The 24,081-nt window shown below is 41.1% G+C and overlaps 2 protein-coding genes across 2 annotated transcripts; both read left to right on the plus strand.

The window, feature by feature from the left end:
• The first annotated feature begins 6,164 nt into the window (after positions 1 to 6,164).
• Positions 6,165 to 13,863, plus strand: LOC137179522 (E3 SUMO-protein ligase CBX4-like). Its single transcript, XM_067584258.1, has 5 exons — positions 6,165 to 6,603; positions 6,805 to 6,848; positions 7,451 to 7,516; positions 9,751 to 9,817; positions 11,097 to 13,863. Exons 1-5 carry the CDS (start codon positions 6,535 to 6,537, stop codon positions 12,567 to 12,569), a joined length of 1,719 nt encoding a protein of 572 aa, XP_067440359.1. The 5' UTR covers positions 6,165 to 6,534; the 3' UTR covers positions 12,570 to 13,863.
• Positions 13,864 to 20,399: 6,536 nt separating this feature from the next.
• cbx8b (chromobox homolog 8b) lies at positions 20,400 to 23,980 on the plus strand. Its single transcript, XM_067584259.1, has 5 exons — positions 20,400 to 20,602; positions 20,718 to 20,761; positions 20,980 to 21,045; positions 21,175 to 21,241; positions 22,345 to 23,980. The coding sequence occupies exons 1-5, from the start codon at positions 20,432 to 20,434 to the stop codon at positions 23,206 to 23,208; spliced, it is 1,212 nt and encodes a 403-aa protein (XP_067440360.1). The 5' UTR covers positions 20,400 to 20,431; the 3' UTR covers positions 23,209 to 23,980.
• Positions 23,981 to 24,081: the final 101 nt, after the last annotated feature.

The raw sequence follows: 24,081 nt of genomic DNA on the forward strand, positions 1-24,081 counted from the left end.
TGAAGATTACAGTTTCTTTTTATGACTCATATAAAGACAAATCTCTGAAGAAGTGAGATATTAGAGTTGTGTGTTTGTATAACTTGCCTGCTGTTTCAGTCAGTCTAAAAATACATCATTCACATGTCATTTTCAGCACACCTTGTGTCTAGTTCGGGACAATACATGTTTGTGTTGCTTTTCAAGGCGTAGTAGGACATACTGACACAACATATACAGATGTAGCCTGTAAGTCATTAAATAATATAAAATACTGACAAATGAAGCACAAAAATTCTCATTGTCAGACATTTCATGTGTGATTTAAAAAGTCACATAGTTAAGTTATGTGCCATCAATCATTTTACAAGCGTAGGTGTCACATCACATGGTGTTGTGTTAAAAATATGAATAAAAATGTGTGTTGTACCAGAAAGCTGTTTGTCTTTTCTAACAATGCTTGATTTGGAGTATCACTTTGATTTACAACATTATAAATTCAGTTCCCCTTTTTCTCAGTTTCATTACCCAGCACTGCTACCAAAACCAATAAAATACGTCACAAGCACAAGCTGAGCTGTTGTTAAAGTGGCATTAAACCCTGAGTGCAGTGGTGACTCACTTGTTTGATCTTTGTAAAAAGCTGAAACAGTTGTCATGAGTCCCAGCTGAGAATAAAACGAACAGTGAAACGGAGTGATGACAGTTGGGCTGTTCAGCTGTAACCATCGACGAACCGCATCAGAAACCTTTGCACTGCTCTGATACTTATAATAACATTTACCTCATTCCACTCGACTCGAAGTCAAGTTAAACTGTCAAATCTTCAGGAGCTTTGCAAGGAATGATCTAGTTTCTGGGTGGAACATCAGGCATTCTTAGTTTTTCCAACAAGTTTTGAAGAGGTTACATTAAAAAACATTTTTCTCAAGCCATAGAGGAGCTATGTGATCTTTCAGCTCTGTTAAAATATGAAATTTTGAATGGAGTCACATGAAAAAAGCAAGATTCTTACACAACTGAGTGCATTTTCCTTTATTTTACAGTCGGTGATCGATTGTCTGCATGGCCAGCTGAGTTCCTGCCATGTTATGAATACTTTGAAGAAACATTGCAATTTATTAAATCACATAAAGGCTTTTAGCAGCAAGATAGAATTCCTCTTTCTCATTGCTGAGATGCATTTATTAGATGTCAGTGTTAGTTTGCTGTGCTTTGTAGCTGATTATTTGCATTAAATATGTCCTGTAGGGAATTATAATTGATCTTTGATGGCAGAAAATCTTTTCATTTGAGATTTTTAAATTCTTCTTCGGTAAATTTAGTTCTCAATGAAGCATGAGGGTTTGAAAACTTTATGGAAACTTATACTTCAGACAATATGAGTTTATTTTCCAGTTGCTCAGAGGGATTTTCTTTCTTGTTAAGTTAAATAATCAAGCTGATTTGGAACTACCTGTGTATATTTCCGCTTTCCTTATGAGCAAATATGTGCTGTTATTATTCACATCGTTTGAACTGGACTTTGTTTAATGACCTTGTCACTCCTCATCCTCTGGTTTTTCCCCTGCTGTCATTTGATCCGTTGTACAGCGCTATGACGCAGGCAGAGCGTCATTTCTTCCTACGTGGAAATGTCATATTAATCAGATGTCCTCACTTTACAGAAAAGAGCAGTGGTGTCATTGGATCCATGGATCAAAGTATCTTCATCCATAAACATCAGCTCTCATCCTCATCCACTGCTTCTCCCTTCTGTTTGTGCAGCACGCAGATGGATGTGCATCAAAAATCCCCTTTAATAACCCCTCATTAACAATCCTGAGGATTTTTTTTTCTTTGTGTCAAGTCTGGAACAGTGTATTTTTGTGTTTCTTTCCAGCACAACACATTTGTTGAAAATTATGCTGTGTCAGCATGTGATGCATTGAACACAACTGTCTCAAACATTCCTCTGATGAAGAGGTTTGAACATTTTTCACACAGTAACCAACTTCTTTCCTTCCTTCACTGTCACTTCTTGCCTTCACCTCCTCCCTGAATGACGTGAAGACTTGCATAGCATCACGTGCTTCAGATTAGTTAGTTAGAAGAGGTGAGGTACTGCACACATCATTGTCTCGTCTAACTTGTTGAAGATGCAGGTGTAGAGATACATATTTAAGACTGAACAATCAACTCTGCAAACAATTACAGGAGAGCTACAGGTGAAAAAGTATTGTGCTAAATGATAAATAATAAAATGCTTTATTTTCTCATTTCCTTACCGTTATAGTTTTGATTGGATTAATGCCTGCATATAGCCTACAGTATAAGTGGTGTTCAAGGAGTTATAGTTAAAATTTCTCCATTAAAAATAAGATTTAAAATAAGTTCATCTTTCTCTGTAATTTCCTGTGGATAGATTCTTAACATCTTCACGTGTGCTGCATTTACTGAAGGAAAGTGAACATTTTCAGCAGATCCTTTCATATGCAATAATTCAGTCAGTTTCACTCATGTGAGCGCTTACACCTGCACACCGCGCTATTTCATGTAAAAGACCATTTCATGCTCAGAAATTAAGGGATGAAGACAGTTCAGTCAGAGAGGGATTTTCACATTTTTTTTCACGCGTTTCTGAAGACTTGACAGCAACTTCACCACACCTCTCAACTTCTCTTGTTATTGAAAGGAGACCTGGTGAGATCACATTTAGATAAGGAGGAACGCGGGTTTTGTTTTGTTGATTCATGTTTGTGTATGAGGGCATTCAAAATCCACCAGACCTGTTTGTTCGCTTCTATGAGTCACGTTTCGGTTTTTGATTTTAAATAATTTTCCTTTCCGTGTAGCGTCATTTTTCATCGAAATGTCGTTAAATGAATCCGACATGTCATTAAATGAATCGCGCTTCAAACAGCTGGACACACTGGCTGCTTTTGTCAATGTCTGTGCTGACTTTCGTTGATCTGGTACCTAATTTTTTGATAAATAAATAAATAATAGCACTGCGGGCTGTGAGCGGGTTTCTGTGCGGTGCTGTTCTAGTGACATTCAAGTGCGCACGTACCATTAACAACGCACGCACGTGCTGCATCACATTCCATCCGTCCCTGGTGCACGTGCCCTATTCCAAATCTCTTACATCTTGGCAGACCTGTCGCTTGAGCCTGTCTTCATCAACTTATGGCCCCATAAACAATTATTGAACTATCGAAATACCATATCTGAGCAGTCTATAGATATCATATCTGGTCAATACTGTCAGCTGTTTGTGAAGGCATCATGTTGTGTGGTGGGATGAGAAGCAGACAGGTGACATTGGATCTGGTCTGTAGTCGCCTGATAAAAGCTTCCTGACCAGTGTTTCAAAGCAACACCTTCCATCAACCCATTTGCTACTAATTGACGGCCGTGTTTCTTTCCGTCGCTGTTAATTTAGCAGTGACGCAGCTGAATTAGCAGACTCTATGCATGGCGCTGCGCCCTTGAGCGCGCGCCGAGGCTGCTGCACGCTGCGCGCGAACACCGCCGTGTCGTAGACAGCGAACCAGTGAAGAATAATGGATGTTTTGACAGTCAGTGTGCTTATGAAAGGGTATTAGCGGCAAATAGACAACTGTGAATGCGCTGTGCTCGTTCATTTCGTTTGATATTCCACCGCCGATTTGCACTCATTGCCTTATAAGGAAAGACAGTCGTGCCTTTCTGCAATAGGCCGAGCGCTGCAGCCTGCGGGAACCCTGCACTTTAACCCTTTCGCTGCTGAATTTTATTTGGTCCAGCTGTATGAAACAATGCAATGAGGGCGTCATAGACAATTTTGTGTTTTGATTTTGAAAGCAAACTATCGAAAATGTGTTCCTGCTGTAGATATAAATGTAAATATAACAATAAAAAGCTAGACATGCAAGGCAGTAGCAGTAAACAACTGGATATGTTATTTGTAATGTCTCTTTTTTTCGGCTATATCACAATAGTCTGTCCTCACTTAGGTGCAACCTGGGGCACTGCCATTAGCAGTTAAAACTCTAGTTTTGGTGCCAGATGAGGTCTGTGTGTGTTTTGTGCCCTGGACGTCAGGCCTGAGCTGGTTCATAGCGTGAGTGTTGTCTGCAGTGCCAAGTGATAACTGAACCGGCTGCTGCCTGTCCTGTCGGGTCTCCGCAGTCAGAAATAACCCCGCTGGAGCTGAAGCCGGTGGAGCTGGAGCCCCCGCAAAGGATGCTGACCTACATCGGGTGCCACACAACCAGGGGCTATCTTTTAACACGGTGGAAATCCACCAGAAAATCCCCGCGACACGGTGCCATCTGAAATGTCATCTCTTTGTGTGACCTTGACTCAGGGAGGATATGGAAATCTATTCATTGTAATGCACATAACAGCGACCAGGCTCTGTCCGTAATTTAACTTTACACAGGCTATGATTCATGCCGCATTATCATCCCACTGAAGCGGCTTCATCCGACACCACAAGAGCATCGGATGAAATTGTTTTCCTATTTCACATGGATTCACTGTAATAGACAAGGCCATGTCATGGCGGCCGTGATAAATCAATGTCACTCAATGGCCTTGACGTTAACTTGGGCCTATTATTTTTTGATATTGGTTGTCTTATAATTACATACAAACCAACCGTATTATGTGCACCAGCTCATAAACAGCCTACATTGTGGGTCTGTGGTCGGTATACTGTGGGCGCACACATCCTAAACACATAGGCTATCTGCCAAACCCAGCCTAGTGATGTGTTATGACAGAAATAAAATTAAGCAAAAGGCCTTGTAAGTTGCCACATTTGAGTTGGTGAACAGCACATTCAGGCCATCGTGGTTTAGGATAAAACGCTCTCTTTCATAGCACTCGCTTGCAGTTTAATCCAGCGACACAGGAAAGAGAGATGTGGCGTTTACGGTCTCATCTCAGCTCCTACTTTTGAGAACTACGGTCACTTGTTCAGTTAGTGCTAATTCACCTGCTTTAGGTTGATCAATCGAAAATATATTGTGCTTTATTATAATCTGAGTGGTTATCAGTGGTTCTGATTTCTTTGCCATGAAAGTAGATTATATGCAGGTTTTCTGTCCAACCAAACACCACACCAGCTTATATCACACATGGACACACCTCAACCAGAGATGGATGACCCAGTGACAAAACGTAGTCTGTTCTTCTATGTTACACGTCTGGACACCCTATTTCCTGCATCAATTATATGCTTTTATGATTTTGTGCCACAACAAACATAACAAAGAGGAAGAAATGTGCATAATTTGTGTTAAAGGGTACCTGTTATGCTCATTTCCAGCTGTATATTATTATTCTGGGACTCAACTAGAATAGCTTTGCGTGATTCAGAGTTCAAAAAAATCCTTATTTGTCTTATACTGGTCCTTTATGTAGCCCCTCAGTTCAGTCTCTGAAACAGATCCAGCAGACAGATCTTTAAGGCCCCCTCCCACAGAGCCCACTTTATTCTGATTGGTTAGCCTCTGGGAACTTTGTCATGGCCGACTTCCAGCCGCTTGGGAGACTACATAAACAAACCATGAAACAAACTACAGTAGTAGGATTTCACTACTTTTTCTTGTTCTTTACTTGAAATGTCAGCCTCTCAAATACATCAATGCACATTTGAGCCGCATGTGAATTATGCAAACAACACATGGAAAAACCTTAGCAACACCTTTAGCAACCAAGGTTATGGAATGGAAAGCCATTTATGGGCATGTTCAATGATCTGATATCAGCTCATCTGCAAGGTAGAAAAAAAACGCCACAAACAAAGTGTTGAGAGCAGGTTGAAGCCTTGGCTTTTGACTTGCAGGGAGGATTTCTACACATGTTAACCTCAAGTTTTGGAAATTTGACCATGTTTAACATAGATATCTGACATCATAACAGTATAAAAATAACAGAAGACTACAAAAAGCATAATAGGTCCCCTTTAACTGATGTCTCAATAAGATAATAAGCTAAATGTGTTATTTATGCAGATACTGGCTAGAGGTTAAATAATAGATGATAGTAATAGAAATAAAAAAAGGCTAACCAGTCTAGAGAGAAGGTCAAACAATAAAATGGCCTACAATAGTAAAATTCACATAGTCTATAGGCTACCACAAGTTGTTGCTATGGTTCCATACTCCTCAATAAATATCATACCATAATATATCACTTTTCATTTTAAAAAAAAACATGCTTTTCCTACAACGTAGCTATTTGCTGACGTTCATGTGCTTTCGAAGTCGTGATTACACTTTTTCCGACAGTACTTGAAAGCAGCAAGAAAACAAACTCCGCCCCTATTACCTCCCTCTCGTCTGACGTCACGCCAACGGCTATTTGCATCAAGTGTTTTGTAGCTGCAGCTTCAACTCGCCTGCAGAAGGAGTCTCTCAGAGGACGAAAGCGAGGGAAGAGGCGCAGTGAAAATATCGAAGGAGGAGGGGGGCTCTTGTGTTTCACATCAGAGGAGCGAGAAAAAACGGCCTGGACGCGAAGATAAGGTGTCGGAAACCAAAAGCAGGGGAGAAAAACAGAGGGCCGCTTCTCTTATATCGGAAAATGGAGCTACCCGCCGCGGGAGAGCACGTCTTTGCGGTGGAGAGCATCGAGAAGAAGCGCAGCAGAAAGGTTTGTCATAAGAGCACTGAAGGACATTTTTAATGATTGCACATGGAAGTGAGGGTGTTTTCACTTTGGCTTTTCTTCTCACTCCGATGGATACATGCTTTTTTCTCACAAGATAATTTCTAAGATGACGGTGCAATGCAGAGTGCATTGCGCTGCGTAAAGTAACGTTACGCTGATTATCCCGTTTCTGTCCATTCACAGGGGAGGGTTGAGTATCTGGTCAAGTGGCGAGGATGGTCTCCCAAGTAAGTCACCTTATTAAATATAACAATAATCATGATGATGACAACACAACATTCGAAACAGAAGTGTGTGTGTGTGTGTGTGTGTGTGTGTGTGTGTGTGTGTGTGTGTGTGTGTGTGTGTGCAACCGCGTGAACGTGGCCGCGCTTATGGGCGGTTGCGCGTTCTTGCTTTGGCCGCCTGACGCGTTGGCCTCGATGATGAATGTGATTGTACAATGTATGCAATCCCCATTGTGCCAATTAAAGGAAAACAAGTCTATAACTGAACCCTATGTTTAAGAAATGCACATATATCTACAGTTGAGTGGAGGCTGAGCCATTGTATCCTCCTCCCCCCTACAGCCGTGCGTAAAAGTTACTCGTGATTTATTACACGTGCATCCACAGGGACTGCAAGTGTCTCAGCATGTTGTTTACACATGTACACGCCTATGAGTTATGGGAGAATGTAGAAATTAAAGATTGGGGCGATGGCCAGTTCAGGGACGTTTTGTGGTTTTGATGCAGAAATCACCTGCTATCCTCAGTCAGTGCTTATTGATGTCAGCCACTTTTTGACAGGCCTGTGTGTCCTCACTGTTTACTCTCTTCTCTCTGATTAGATACAACACATGGGAACCAGAGGAAAACATTCTGGACCCAAGACTGCTTGATGCTTTCCAAGACAGGTAAGTTTAGAGTTGGATAAACCTGCCTCACAAGTGGTGAGGTCAATAATGTACCTCACACAGTACCATGACCAAACAGGTTTCAATTGACAATTTCCCACATTTCCAGTTCTTGACATTACATGGATTGTCTGACTCATCAACATGTTTTAGGTGGGAACTCTCTGTGTGTTTGTAGTTATGTCACACTATCAAGATAATCCCATGTTGATAATAAACTGTCTACACAATGGGCCAGTTAAAGGTGCATATCAAGCACCTAGGTTAGGTTTGGGATAGGATTAAAACTGTTGTCATCAGAGGGTCAGATAAGGGTTAAACTCAGGTCAGGCTTACCATAATAAGCTGTGACACTTGGTTGAACATCTACGTTTTGTTACCTGATAGTTATGTGAGGGTCAGCATCAGGTTATCATGCTTAAGCGCTACCTGCTGTTCCACCGTTCACTCACCAGATGCACCTGTGTCATCTTCAGTAGAACATGGCAACCAATTGTTTTAACCAATAAACCAAATGTTATTGATTTTCCAAAATAATGAATTTACCAAAACAAAAGTTCTTTTTGGCTGAATGCTAATTTTTTTCAGACTTTACTCATATGCACCATTATTTAAGTAGATACGAACCTAAAGACCCCCTCCAGAAATGTTTGAAGAATAATAAAACAATTAATAATTTATGTCTGAAATGGTTTTTCTCAAAAAAAAGTTCAATTAATTCATTAAAAATTCAAGTCACATCTCCTCAGAATCAATGAATATGTAAATTTCAAAAGTTGCTGCTGAACACATGTTCAGATGTCCCCTACTTTACTGAAAAGTCAGTTCTCAGTGTATGTGCGCTGGACAATGATTGGCTCCAAGCCAGCTGTAATGTCACAAAATCATCTTGTACATACACATCTCAAAGTCAGATTTAAGGTGAGCACTGTACACTGAGAACTCACTTTTCAGTGAAGTAGGAGACATCTGAACATGTGTTCAGCAGCAACTTTTGAAATTTACATATTCATTGATTCTGAATTTTTCAATGAGGAGTTGATGTGACTTGGATTTTCATTCATCTGTTTTCAAAGATGAATGTGAAAACAGCCTTCCAGTGTCAAACAGAGAAAGTCAAACATCCAAGTGAAGCAACAAAGCAAAACACATTTTTGAGCGGACAGAGACTATTAATTATGCTGCACATCTTTTCTTAATCTGTTCCTGATGTAGTGGAATGTCAAAAGGGAAATTATTAAAGTGAACAGAGAACTAAATAGTAGTGTAGAAATTGTTATAAATCAGTGGTGCCTGCAGAATATAACCTCCTGTCCCCTATTAATAAAGGGCCCTGTGTCCACGGTTTTCAAAGTGGTCCTCCATGGTGAAATTAGCTGCTTGGCTAATTCCTAAATAGTCTGTTGAGTGACTGTCCAGACAGCTCCATGTGAAGGACAAAGTAATTGAATTTTTTAAATGCATGGTGTGTTAAACTGTCACTGGCTTTCCTCTTGGCCTCCCTCAGCTTTTGCTTACAGCAACCTCTCAGGCGCAGGTCACACGTTATAGCAAAACATCGACATCACTCTGCGTCTGTTTTTGCAATTACCTCTCTCTCTCTAAAGCGGAGAGATTTTATTGAAACTAATTGCGTGTCTCTCCGGGGAGCCAAATCGTCTGAATACCAGGCTATGAAAATACACTGAGTCGTCATTGTAATTAGATGTGAGGGAGGAGGGTGGGGGAGGGGACTGACATCACTCCTGTCTGCGGTATTGAGTTACTGCCTTGGAGAGACTTGATCGGAGACTGAGGAAAGCTAAGGAAAGTCAAAGAGGGGCTGGCCTTTATCTTCTACTGTATCCACAATAGAAAATAAAGGTGTTAAATCAGATATTTAGTGTTATTCAGGAAGGAACAAGCCTAAGTTGATGCCACTGTTTAGCTTTTTTTTGCAGTGAGGGCTTATCATAATTAGGTGTTAAATATTTGATACAGTGTAAAGAAAGATTAGGATACTGTGAGAAGGTAAATACATATTATGATTGAAATGAAAATCCTTTAAAACTCCTTGAATGTGTGTTGAATAAATGGCACTTGGCATCAGGAAGTGTAACTCAAACCTGTAACATGGGCTCAGTGTTTTCTAATTGAGCCTGAGGAGGACACCCGTAACGTTGTGTTGCCATGCAACAGCGACTCATCTCTGTGAGATGGTTTCACTGATTGGCTGCTGTTTTCCTCTCCCACAGGGAACGTCAAGAGCAGCTGATGGGATATCGCAAGAGAGGACCCAAGCCCAAGCACCTACTGCTTCAGGTAAGAAAAGAAGAATACTTTATACTTCGCTTGATTATCTATAATGTACATGATGAATTACAGTTATGCTTAAGATTTGTTTTCATGCATGATTCCCTCACAAATGGGCCTGTATTATAAAAAAGTATTATAAAACAATGTGAAATTTCTACAATAAGGCTTATTTAAAGGGTTACTCCAGCAATTTCATATTAGACTTCCATAAAGTGTGGGGACTCAGAAGACACAGATTTAACAAAGAATGGCCACAAGAGAGGCCAAGATTTTGAGTCTTTAATAGGGGTCAAGCTCTATAAATGCTGGATCCTACATTTCCCATAACGCAACTCAAAAGTGTCTTTTGTTAGTCCCTCCCTGCCTGGTAAATGCCCACACCCTTCAAACTCAACACCTCCAGTTTGTAATGCAGGTTTTTTGTTATAAATTTGTAGCTTTCAAGCCCAAGCAAAGACAACCCTGATGACATCAACAGGGTTATTTTCTCAGACTTTAGAAAGCTCCTTCCTGGACATTATACATGGACAGAAGACATGTGTTTTCACCCCCGCCCCGACAAGTAAACTGAACTTTATGGGTAAAATTGGTGACATGCCCCTTTAACTGCGGTGTTGAGCATTGAAAATTAGAATATACATTACGCGCAACAAAATATCTGCATTAGATTTAAAGGGGCAAGTTCCCTGACTTAACAGTTGTAGCTAAATGACTGTGAATCGTACATTTAGCGCATCAATCACCACTCCAAAAGGCCAGGGGAATCGCTCAGAGGACTGCTTTTGTCCCTCTCAGGAGGGTGTTTGTGGTAACACATGGGATAAAGTCAATGACGGGACACAAAGCAGCCAGTGACATTCCTCCAAGCTGAGGTCACAGCCACAGGAGACACTTTGAAATGTCATTCTAATGGCCAGGCCGGTGGCTGAAAGAGCTGCTCATGAACTGTAGGAGGGCTGTGTGAACATGGACGAAGGCCCCTGAAATAAATGTTGCAGCGGTTCGGGCCTCAGAAGAGCCCCTGCACACATTCCAAGCACCGTTGTGCACGGTGCAGCTCATGGGCCCCAAATGAACCATAGCTTTTTGTTGTAGGCTGACATAGACACATGTATAGATACTGTAGACAGTTGAACCATTAATCAGATTCCCTACAAAGAGGGATGCCCCTTATTTTGGATAGTCATGTAAAAGCAGAAGAAATACCCTAATTCTTCATGTAATATTCATTGAGATATATATTTTTGTGCTTTTCTAAAACACTAATGACCGTCTGGTTTCACAGGTCCCTTCTTTTGCCCGGAGATCCAGTATTCTAGCTGACCTTCATGAGGCATCTCTGGACGACGACAGCTGTCAGAAGACCAACCCCATTCAGATGCTCCGTCCCCAGAGCCAGCAGTACCAGCTGAACAGCAAGAAGCACCACCAGTACCAGCCGCTGTGCAGGGAGCGCGAGGCCGAGCAGCAGGCCAACGGCAAGAAGTTCTACTATCAGCTCAACAGCAAGAAGCACCACCACTACCAGCCGGGTCTCAAGGTGCACGAGCCCATGTTTGCTAAGCCCAGAGAGGTCAAGGCTCCGGAGCTGTCCAACAAGGGGTACAACCTTCCCCCTGTGCTGCAGCAAAAATGGATCCGGGACAAGGACTCTGGCTGCCTGACCAAAGTAAAGGATATCACCATGGAGCTGAAGAAGCTTCCAGCAGACCTCAACGGGCACAAAGAGCCGGAGAAGGTAAAACCCAAAGAGGACGCCCCACCGCAGTCTAATGGTGTCAGCAGCAGCAAGCTCAAGATCGTGAAAAACAAAAACAAGAACGGGCGGATTGTTATTGTCATGAGCAAATACATGGAAAATGGAATGCAGGCGGCTAAGATTAAAAATGGTGAATCTGAAACTGGCGGAAAACCACAGCAAGGAACAGACAACAGTGTGGAGAACCACCTCGAGAAGATGAAGCTCGTCAAAAAGCTGGGCCTCATGAATGGATTTGCAAAAAACCCCAAAGACAAACCAACCCTTTCCAGCGCTGGATTTAAAGGAGATTGCCCCAAAGAAAAGGAACAGTCCCCTAAGATGGAGCCAACTGTGACGGAACAGGATAAACATGTCGAGGTCAGGGGTCAGGGGCAGCTTCCAGCGGATCAGCCTTTACAATTGACAACCAAGCCTAATCTGGTCTCCTTGCCTTTGGATAGGGGAGTTCCCTCCTTAACGGACAAAAGGGGAAGCCAAGGTGGATTTCAAGGACTAAAGCGACACCTCTCTGACACAGGCAGTGAGGAGCATGGGAGTAGTAAGAGGTTTTTGAGCTCTAGGAGTGTCAGTGCTCCTAACACGGTATCTTCGCCCACCCAAAGCATCAGCATAGACCAAAACATTCACCAGGGTCACCTTGGACAGCAGGGCTGTGGGTATGTAGACCAAGAGGAACCCATTGACTTGAGAATTGTGAAGTCCAGGCCTAAAACTGCAACTTCCACAGTGACTCAGGCTGAAACTTTCACACAATTTGAAACACACACACAAGCTGAAACACAAACACAAATGGACACACAAACAGAAACTCAGCCCCCGGCTGAAACACAAAAAACTGTAGATGAGGAGAAAATCGAGTCACTGTCTGTTTCTGACCACGAAAAAAGAAAAGAAGAGTCATTTCCTTCTTTCCAACCTTTCCTTGGAAATATAGTCATTACAGACATTACTACGAACTGCCTCACAGTCACATTTAAGGAATATGTGACAGTTTAACTGTAACTGTGTACCAACTGTGTAACTGTACAAATGTACATGAAATATATTTGTATTTTCAGATGCTTGAATGTACAAACGAACCCTTGATGTTGTTTTCTTTTTGTATAGTTTAGGAGAAAAAAGCATATTTGGATCTTTTATTGCATTATTTGCATATTTCTTCTTCTAAGCTCTACCTGTTGTAATTTCTGGAGATTTTATCACATGCAGTATCTAATTGCAGCTATTTCAAACTTAGTTTAAAAAGCAAAATTAGATGAAATAAATGCCGGAAGTTTAATTGAAGATGCACTTACGTAATTACTTACCTACTTGTAAATACTCTTCACTTTTCTATGGATGTAATTTGATTTATACACTCAACTGTCTACATTCTCAGATAATGTTAAACAAATGTGGGCTATATGGAGAATTTTGTAAGGAAGAAAAATTATATTGAATATTGGTAAATTACACTGTGTCTGTCTGCGTGTGTGTGTGTGTGCGAGTGTGTGAATGAGTGTGTGTGTGTGTGTGTGAACAGATGGACAGATTTAAACAAGGATGCATGCTGCTTGGACAGATTATGCCATTAGGCATGCTTAAACAAGCAGATAAAGAAAAAATAAGCGCCTTTCTGTCAATAAATGTAATTTGCATTGTTGAAGAGGAGGATGTTTTTTTAAAAGAAAGAATATTAATGGTTAATGTTTGATATATGCTCCTATTATTTGGTCTCTGTTCAAAGTGTTTTTGAGTCATGCATCTGGAGATCTGATACTGAGCACAAGTCACTTCCATTACAACGTTAGATATACAACCATTTCACCATATTTATTTCATGTTTTGCAGCTGTTCAGTGACTGCAAACAGCTCACAAGAACTTTTGTTCATTTGAATTCTATCAGTCACAAACCTGTGTTAACACTGCCAGTTGAGCTGTGTAATCCAACAGATTAGTACCACCAGCTGGGTGCTCCATGATTCAGCTTTTCATATTCCTGCCTCTGGCGCCCTGACATGCTCTGTGTGGGCTGCACAGAGTTTTTATCACTTTAAAGGATTGTAAAAGCACATATTCCTGTCATGATCAGATCTGCTCCCCTTGGGTTATACATCCATGCCTCCTTGTGTGTCTTTTTTTTTTTTTTTTTTTTTTAAATATCCCTTCCAGCACTGTGTGGTCTGAAAATCCAGAGGTGCATTGAACTGTGAGAACATTGATCAGATGCACTTTTGATGTTTTGTGTGCAGACTAAGTGAAGGCTTCCTATGATACATTTTGCAATAATAAAATTGTTTGCAAGTGGTATTTGGACTTGTGTGTGATGTCTTTCTTGCTATACTTTTATACATTATCTTATCTCTCTTATACACTAGCCTACCAGCCTTTGTTGCTGTCCTGAAAAGAAACCTCGTGGCCGGTGTCCTACATCACATGTGATCTCGGTTTCTCACGGAGAACTGAGGATTTTAAAAGGAGAGGGCGGCTGCTATAATACGCTTAAATGACTGATGTTACCTCAGAAGTTGCTAAATCTGTGCATGGGTCTATTTGTGGCCCTGTATGTGTGTGTGTGTGTAGGCTGCGGGCCGTGAGGATTATTACAGAGCCTGTGAGTTTATTTTCAGATGGGCATCATCTAACCCTGCAGGCTGCCCGGACCAACTATTTAATCACGCCTCGCCTATGGCTGCATATATGTAAAGCAATGACTCCTCATTACTTCAAATTTACCTATAAATTGCATTTATTCCATAAAATGTTGCAGGAGAAGATTTGCAGTTACATGTATGAAACTTACAGTGTGTTATAATTATCATCACAGGCCTGTATTATATAACTTAAATAAATATGTATATTATAATTCAAGAAAAACTTGAACATCTCTGGATGATTGTCTAATAATTGTTCTTAATTGCTAATTGGATATCGACAAAAATCCACCCACTGTGAGCGACATTGCGTAATAGTCCAACCAACACTTAAATGTGTCTTAAAGAGGATATTAGTGTAAGGCTCATCATTTTTACACAACTTTGACCTGAACCTATCAGATGTGCTCTCGAATAAATCCTCCTGACATGCTGAGAGGCACTGAGGGAGGCGAGGGGTTTCTCGCAGGTTCAGCTTAAATGGCATCACGTATTATTTTGCATCATGTTTCCGAGGCTGTGGCGGCGTTTCCTATTTTACATTTCAGACGTTCTTCTAGAGAGACAGCCAGCTGCTGTTCCTCTGAATAACTGAAAGGCGCTTTAAAGCAAAGATGTGCAGAGGAGCTCGATCCGCTGGCGAACCAGTAAACCTCTCCAAACACTCATCTTGTTTGCTGTAATTTGAACCCAACCCCTGCCTGTTATCTTTTACACGGACATATAAATGACATGAGCGTGTTGCGACGCTGAGCTGTCGTCACACGCGGTGCGAAATGACAGAGACTGCAGCTCTCGACCATTTCCTCTGCTGCAGCCCGCCAATAAAACTGCTTTCTGTGCGCGTTAATGTGAGGAACGACAGAGAAAATGGCTGTCCTCTCTCTCTCTGCTCCATCCACTTTTCTATCGAGTCTCTCTAAAACGCCTCGCCGCTGCTGCAGCCCGAAAATAATTACAACAATGTTTCAACTAAGAGGCTACAGCTGGAAATCCCCCGCTGGACTGAAGACGAAACGATTTCCTCAGAGTAGCATATTTTATGGCTTGTTTGCAGGTATGTAGGTGTAACTGCAAGAACAAGCCTGTAATGTTTTTGGATTAATAAAACGAGAAGTGTAAAGAAAGGTGCAATGGCATGTCTTGATGTTACACCCTCTTTTCATCTTCCTCTTATCTGTCAGCTCATGTTGAATTTGTGCTGCATGACTGACTCAGGCCTGTGAATGTCTTTTAAACAATTAACCCGCACCTGATGATTTCCACAATCCCAGATATATTCAGGGGAAACTTTTTGGAAAACTTGACAGGGACATTATGTAAAACATTAACTAACTACTCCACAGAGTCACAAGAGTCTTGAGTAGGCCTACAGATTTCTTCATACACAGATGCACAGAAATAGAAAGTGAAGCGCCACAGTCCTCTGAACCGAGTCACCGCATGTAAATGACGCTTATAGGCCTACAGCATATTCACACATGCAGTCTTTTATGTTATTATATAACTGTCAGAAACTGAACACAATTATACTTCAAATAAATTGTGAACCTAGTTGTCTGAATTGTGAACTATAGACCTCCTTTATTTTCTGAAAATTAATTCATTTTGGAAAAGAAAAAGATTTCTGGATCTCTATCATAAAACCACCGTGTAGGTCCACGATGGGAGAGGTAGAAAATCTTCATTTAAAATCTATCCCCATATGTATTTTCGTTAATAAGTTGTTGCGCGTGAGAGCGCGCTCATAATGCCTGAGCGTAACGTACAGTGACTAACTGTAACTGGTCTTCCAGCTTTATCCAATTTAGCGAGAGACAAACAAGAAATGACTCAGCGGTGACTGATGCATACAGACTGACCTCACTGTGACTCATCAACAGTAACGATTCTAGTGAATTTCGTGTTTAAAATTGGCCTGTATACTCATCCAATCAACCAGTCATCTAGTGTTTTTCAGTGTGTGGTTAATTGGAGATTTGTGCTTGGCACGCGGGCAAAATAAATCTGAAAGCGTGCACCCGAGCGCACGCGCGCGCTGGAATTCACTCATGTGTCCATTCATTTCAACAGTCAGTCTGTACATCATATACGTAGATATACGTTTCTGATGCGCTTGGAGTCGTTTGACGGCTGGTAGGCCTACATGGAAATTTTAATTTGCTCGACAGAAAGAGAATCTGGGAAATAAAACTAAATGAATCAAGACTGCATGCATACTGAATACTAGTGAGTATGACATGAGACCAGTGAAACTGCCTCGCCTCACATTTCCATTAGGTGCATATGGCCTATAAGTAACTGAGAAAAATTCAAATGATCTCTGGTGTGGTTAGAGAGAAAATGTGAAATGACCATTTAATTTTGCCATTGGTCATTTCGGTCGGTGGTGACGTATCTCCCCATCGCCACACCTGAACTGTGTGATTCTTAATTTCCCCTTCTTTATCAAAACAGTCCGATCTAATCGGCTTTATGAGATAAACTGGTTCATATACTCTCTTTCTCTTTCTCTTTCCATATTACTGCTTCTTTCCATATTACTGCGCCTTTGTAGTGTGGCCGGGTTTCCAGTTCCTGCGCACACCGGGAACCCGCGTCTTGCCCGGATACAAGCCAACCAATGGTGTTTTAACGGCGGCAGCACTGCTGCACTGCAGGCGCGCCGAGACCAATCGCATCCAGAGTCTGAGGTGCGCCCATCTTCTCCTTCTGCCTATGCTTACTGTTTATACTCACCATACGACAGAAAAGAAGGACAACCATATAAATACAAAATTATTTAAAAAATTAATAATGCAGACAAATAGGTTCCTTAAGAAATAATTACCCACTGGCTTCCAGACGCATCGATGCTCACCTGAAAAGACTGTGATATCAACACAAACCATTTTCTTGTGGTAGCATATCTTTACATTTTCACACATCTCACATTTTCATTTTATAAATTGCGGATAGCTACCAAAAATAAAATGTTTGGTAAAAATTGATTTCGAGGTTTTTTTTTCTAGGTATATTTTCAGCTCTGGCTGATGAAAATACTCTGCCTTGTTTGGCAAATGTTTCCATTTTGAAGGCATGAAACAAATTAGCGAAGAATGTGATGGCTGAGATACAGTCTGCTTAGTGATTGATCTTAAACCAGCGCTTTACTGTCTGAAAACAATTGTCATATCAGCCCGCAGGAGACTGGACCGACCTGTCTTCATTAGGAACGAATGTTCAAACAAATAACAGTAAATTCCTCTTCATTTAGTCGCGTCTAAATGAAAAGTTTTGACAACATTCAGGACGGTCTGCAGACACTGAATCATGCTGTATAAGTCCCTGACGACGAAGTTTATGATGTTAATTGGATTAGACACGATGAAAAGATGTTAGTGGTCTGTGTGTAATAAATAACTGACCCTGAATTACCCCTTAATGTGAATTGTCATGGACTTTAAACAGATTTTCATGCGTTCCATTCAATAAAATATATATAATGGATGTGAGTCCATAAGTTTATGAGAGTTGAGCTGTCAGCGTCATCTGTCTGAGGACTTTCTCATTCATTATGAGGATCGTTTTATGGGTTCTGCTGAAATGCGTGTTAACATCCATGATCTTCGTCACAAGCAAAAACAAAATAAAATTATTAGCCGGTTTGTTTCATTAAAAAATAAACAAATAATTTAAAATTGACAGGTTTCAAATATCGGCCATAACTCAAATAAATTGTTTATGCATTCTTTTACATTAGTGATACTCTGATTAGGCTTTACAGTCTCCTGCATTTAAATGCATTGAAATCTTCGGTTGGACATGTCGCATAGTGTCAAGCTATTTAAGACTAAATTGGTCTGTACAGGAAAACAGGAGCCTATAGAATCGTTTAATTAAAGCAGCTATTATCTGTTCAACTAATAGTTGATTATTGCAGCAGTGAGCAGATCTTTTTATCAATAATACATCTTCACTTGAATTCTAATTCGCATTATGAGACTTTTTATTATTTCGTGCTCATTTCACTTATCAGTTAAGATTAAGATAAGGAATGAATTCATGACGTATAAAGGTTTAACAGTATTATTTTTATCAACTCAGACAATAAAGAGTCCAATGTTTCTTTTTTTTTAGGCCTTGCATAATTATTTATATAGAAAAAAGTAACTGACCTCTATTGACCCGTAACTCTCCAATTTTATTAAATAGACTAGTTAAGTCATCTATTTAAATTAGCCTATATCCGAAGTGTCACCGACATCATCGTCATCATCATCGTCATCATCATCATCATCATCACCATCATCATTATTATTAGGATTCGGCTTTATAATTTATTATTTAGATACAGGCCTACTTTATTATCCCGCATGTATACAGCTGTTATACAAGCTGCGAAGCCACAGATCTATTTTCACTTTTTATTTTATTTTTTTCTTCTCTCTTTCTAAGCATTACACCGATATATCAGGCTGTATATCACACACTGAGCGAAACAGAGAGCTGATTCATGAGACGAAACCACGTCATGGTGACTCAGCGCTAAAGTCCACATTAAAAGGATTATGATGTCGGATTTTGTTAAATATTTTTGTTGGGTTGTTTAACTAAATGCGAATGTGAAAACAAGAGAGCAGTGATATTTTCTTTTCACTTTTCCTCACTCTGTTTTTTTTTTTTTTTTTTTTTTTTTGGCTCTTTTTTTTTTTTGGCCATGCTGATTGGCAGGCCTAATGGAAGCCTGTACAGATTATTTCCGCATTATTTTGGTTGACTAATGTCATTACCAGAAAAAATATATATATCAACATAAAAGATGTTAATAGTAGAAATCACAGAAGCAGACCACAACTTTTCCTCATATGTTTTATTGATCAGATCAGTCAGACTTGTGTCATAATGCAGAAAAATCTGAAAATCTTTCCTGACCGTCGTCAAATGTCTTCTTCATCTTCTTCATCATCTTCTCTTGCCACATTGCAGGCAGTGAACACAGCTCCGTTATCTCAACATTTTATATATCAAAATCTCTAAATGTCTCGCATGTGGTCAGTGACAGAAATCTGACGGACTGACTGTCATTTCAACCGACTAAAGATTGTTTTCAAATTGACTCTTAGTCGACCAGTATGACAGATAATGTGAAAAAACGAATCTTCTGTGCGGATCATATTAAACAACACGCATTCATGGGCTTGCGCATTGCCAACAGATTAGATTCATGATTTACCGTCAAAGTTAACCAAGTTAACCTGTTTAGATGAAATAATATGAATATAAACAGCCTGGCTATAATTTTTCCTGCCAAGAAGTGGATTCCTCCTCTTGGCCTGTCAAAGCAAGGACAAATCAAATTTATTTATCACCACATTTAAAAATCACCGGGGTTTACCAAAGTGCTATACAAATTACAGTAAAAGGAACCACAGTAGAGAAAAAAAATGACATCAGTAGTAAAAGGCACGAATAACACCAATAATAATGATAGACTGTTTTCTCTAATAGTGAATCTTTGTTTCTCCATGAGCACTGCTGGACGGTGCTGTGTTTTTATGTATTTTATGAAGCATGTGTGCCATGTGCGGACTATGTTTTGGATTGCTTTCTTTCTTCTTAGTGTGTATTTTTCTTTTATTGTGTATGTCAAGTTTTGTGCACACACTGAAAACCAATTTCCCTCTGGCATAATAACAAAGTTAATCTAATCTAATCTAATAAAAACAACAACAATGACAAAGCAAGGACAAGCGGAATAAATGCGGGCAGGAGAAACATCTGTGAGGAGATCACACAGACTGTACAGCTTATGGTCTGATATAAACACCCTCAGCCGGGCGGGTTCACTGTCTGTGCAGATACAAATGTTACTGGATAGACTGAACGAAAATGAGGGGTGTGTTTTTGCCTTTTATTTATTTATTCCTGGTTTCTCTCTTTACTTGACGACACAGTCGCGCGCACATACATAACTAGACCACTTTTGACACCACGTGCGTTTTTGAACATCATAACTTGCGCGGAATGATTCACTCACCGCGCGGGGAAAAACGAGCCTCCATTTCCCGCCCCCCCTCCCTGAAAGAATTCACACACAGGCTCATGCTCCTCCCCTCACTTAGCAACCCGAGCACGTAGCAACGGCTGAACCAATGGGCGTTCCGCTAGAGGTTCCACCGACTGCGGTTTCCTTAGCAACGCTGTAAAAAATTGCGCTGACGTCCATTCTGCTCGGGAGTATTATGGTCTGTCGGGAATTCAGAGTGGCTGGGACTGGAAAAAAAAGATCTGCTCTGCTAACGTTAGCGTCCGCTGAGCTAACGGTAGGTAGCACCGCAGTAAACATGGAGCTGTCCGCCGTCGGGGAGAGGGTGTTCGCTGCCGAGTCTATCATCAAACGGAGGATAAGGAAGGTGAGAGATGTAACGCGCCCGTGTTGAATATAATGCACCAACACCGTACTCTCAACACTACTGTTGCCCTGCAAGGCTAACGAAGTCATTTGTGTTTGTTTCTGACGGCATGCAGGGTCGGATTGAATACCTTGTGAAATGGAAGGGCTGGTCTCCCAAGTAAGTCCTGTTACATTTGTGTCTGTCGCATGTTTTCAACCCGCCGGCCGCCGTGGTGTCTGTACTGTCTGTCGTTAGCTCGCCAAAGCTAGCGACAGACAGTCAGATTAAAGCTGAGGTACACAGTACGGTGGGGACTTCAGCTCGCAGGCTGACTTTTAGCTGGCTGTGGCCGTGCACATCGCTTCCTCGATGTAACTTCATGTTTTATTTCGCAGATACAGCACTTGGGAACCAGAGGAGAATATTTTGGACTCCCGCCTGTTTGCCGCTTTTGAGCAGAGGTAGGATGTCTGGGCTGGCCTTTATGGGCAGAGCCAGTGGGTGTTAACATGTCCAATAAATATCTGGTGTCCTCGGTGCACTTTGCTCCCGTGACACTCAAAATGGGTGTCTGACTGTATGTTTCACAGGGAACGTGAAAGGGAGCTCTATGGGCCCAAGAAGAGAGGGCCAAAGCCCAAGACGTTTCTGCTCAAGGTAAGTTCAGCAGCATTGTTTGGTGTGTTTTTTTTATATATTGCATGCTCACAACGAATAATGCAGCAGTATAATCACGTCAAATCCTCATACAACGTTTTATGTGTCGTGTGTGTCCTCTATCGGTTTCTGAACTGCTGCACAGTTCACTTAAAGCACCTGCAAATTCATTTCGGCCTCATTTAGTTTAAACGCGCAGGGCTCCTTAATGATGCTAATTATGCATGTTGAAAACAGCGCATCTGGTAATGGGTGTGTATTAGCTGATGGGGAACTGTTGACTCACTAAAAGGCTGGTATCCGTTTGGAATAACAATCAAGCAGTTAATAATTAAGATTCCGTCGAGGATAATTGCTTGTGTTTCTTCTTTTAGCATTAATTAATATATCCGTCTTTGTAAAGGTCAGGAAATCTAATGCAAATATGTGTTATCGTATGTGATTGTGAATGAAGTGGGTTGAGTAAAGCATCATAGCCCGATACAGTCAGCAAGAGGTTTCAGCTTTTCAGGACGGCGAACCGTGAAAATTGCTTAATGACCGACAGTTTATTTTGAACTAAATACCAGAATCTCCGTTGACAGCTGCTGTTAAAAAAATGGGTAGTGGAATTTCACTAGTAGATACTGTGTCCAGACAGGAACTGCTTACTGTTGCAGTTATCAACCTAATTGTATATAATTACAGTCCCATGCCACTAATTCTTCACCATTTTTAAATGTTACATTTCTAGAGTGTAACAGCAGTCTCCAGTGTCAGGCATGGACAGTAATTGAAACAATCAAAAGGCCTTTTTCACAGCAGACATTTTGACATGTCACAGTAGGAAAAGTACAGGTGAAAATTAATGAATGAATGATGGCGAAGTTCCATTTAGCTGCTTTGGTTTCAGGGTCCCGCTCTTGCATGCTGGCTCACTGTCAGGGTTTACTGGGGACACTTGAAACACCTGTGCTTTCCCTGCTATCACAGGTCAAATGTCATGATGTGAAAAAATCCTATTAAGCTGACTAAGAAATACAAAAAGGGGAATTGAGTAATATCAATTTGTTTGTGTAATTTCTAATAATAAATTCCTTCCTATTTTCATCATTTTCTTATAGGCTCAGGCTAAAGTTAAAGCCAAGTCTTATGAGTTCAGGAGCGAGGCAGTCCGAGGGATGCACATCACCTACCCAACCCCAGAACCGGTTATCACTCCCAGGGCCAGAGAGGGCCTGAGAGCTGTTGTTCCCACCATCTTCCCACCCAGCACGGTGAACCGTGGAGAAAGTGTACGTGTCAGACCACCAGAACTGGCCCGTGAGCACCAGCAGCTTGGCCTTCAGCAAACCAGTCCCGAAGGGCTCATCCATATCCCCAAAAAAAGAGGCCCAAAGCCTAAGCCCCGCTTCAAAGACAGCAGCTGCGGCCCTGCTGTCTCCGAGCCCCACAAGAGGAGAGCAGAGGAGCAGGTGAGCCACAGCCCTCACAAACTGGTCAAGCTCCAGGGGGGTGAAGACATGAGGCTGGTCAAAGTTGCCCACAGACATCCAGAGAACTACAGTCACAGCCATAAACACCACCACCATCACCACCACCACCACCATACACACAACCGGGGAATGTCCGGGGGAAGCTCCTACAAGCAGCTGTACTCAGACTGCAGCCTGTATCCACACAGAACAGACATGGACACACACAGGACTAAGGATGGCTCCAGCTACTTGGCACCTGCACACTTCAAGCACCAGTCCAAAATGAGCCAGAGCCTGAGTCGCCCTGCACAGCTTCCACAGATGGAAAAGCCTTACTTCTTGGACAGGCCGTCCCCGACCCGGCTTGTTGACGACTTGGATGAAGTGACGTGGAGGCCCTCTCTGTGCAATGTGGAAAAGGTCCTGGTGACAGACGTGACCACCAACTTCCTGACTGTCACCATCAAGGAGAGCAGCACTTCTAAAGGCTTCTTCAAAGACAAAAGATGATTTCTTGATGCCACGCTTCGTTTTCTCTGACCTGTATCAGAATCATTCTGACGTTTATAGGACTTGGTGTGATTAAGCAAAGCAGTTTTTTGTATGTAATGTATAAAGGAAAATTACATTATGTGCATATGTGTATATATTATAAAGCTGGACATCTATTTAATGTATTGACCAAATCAAATGAAGTCCATTTCACACCTTGCATTGGTTACATGAGTGAGTTGCATGTTTCCTTTGCAGCAGCTGGCTACTTTCTGTACAGAGCTTGTTGAATTTTACTATTTTGAAAAGTAAAAAAAGTGTAACAAAGTAGAATGTATTTTTTTCACTCTCATATCTTCCAGCCTGAGCTCATGCTAGTAAACGGAGAGGTGAGGCGAGACTATTAAATCAATCTGTGGATTGAATATTTCTCTATAATTTGAACCAATTAGACTGAAAATACAATGTTATTTAAAAATGTACTCAAGCACTTTGAATTGAAAAGTATTAAGAAAGAATCCGTTCGTGTTGTGTTCAAAGACCGAGTGTGTTCTGGTTTACAGCATGCCATGCTGACTTTGTAATGTCATAACATTTCTAAATGTAAGCTGAATTAATAAATTCATGTCGAACATGTTACCAGTTTTCCCAAGTTGTGCATAACAGCATTTTTCCATTAACATAGTATATTTTACATTTTCATAGAGAACGAAGCTTTGATGTAACAAGATAATTACAGTTGGTGTCAAATCGCTTTTTAGACGCTTTTCAATAAACCTTTTGAATTTTCTCATTTTGTTGTGTTTAACTGTCTAATCGTTTTATTGTCAGTGTTTATTACAGAACCGTCGGCCTTGACCCGTTTTAAATAACCTTTGAAGGCAACACCAA

Source organism: Thunnus thynnus, chromosome 3, assembly GCF_963924715.1.
Source record: "Thunnus thynnus chromosome 3, fThuThy2.1, whole genome shotgun sequence".
NCBI classification, from domain to species: domain Eukaryota; kingdom Metazoa; phylum Chordata; class Actinopteri; order Scombriformes; family Scombridae; genus Thunnus; species Thunnus thynnus.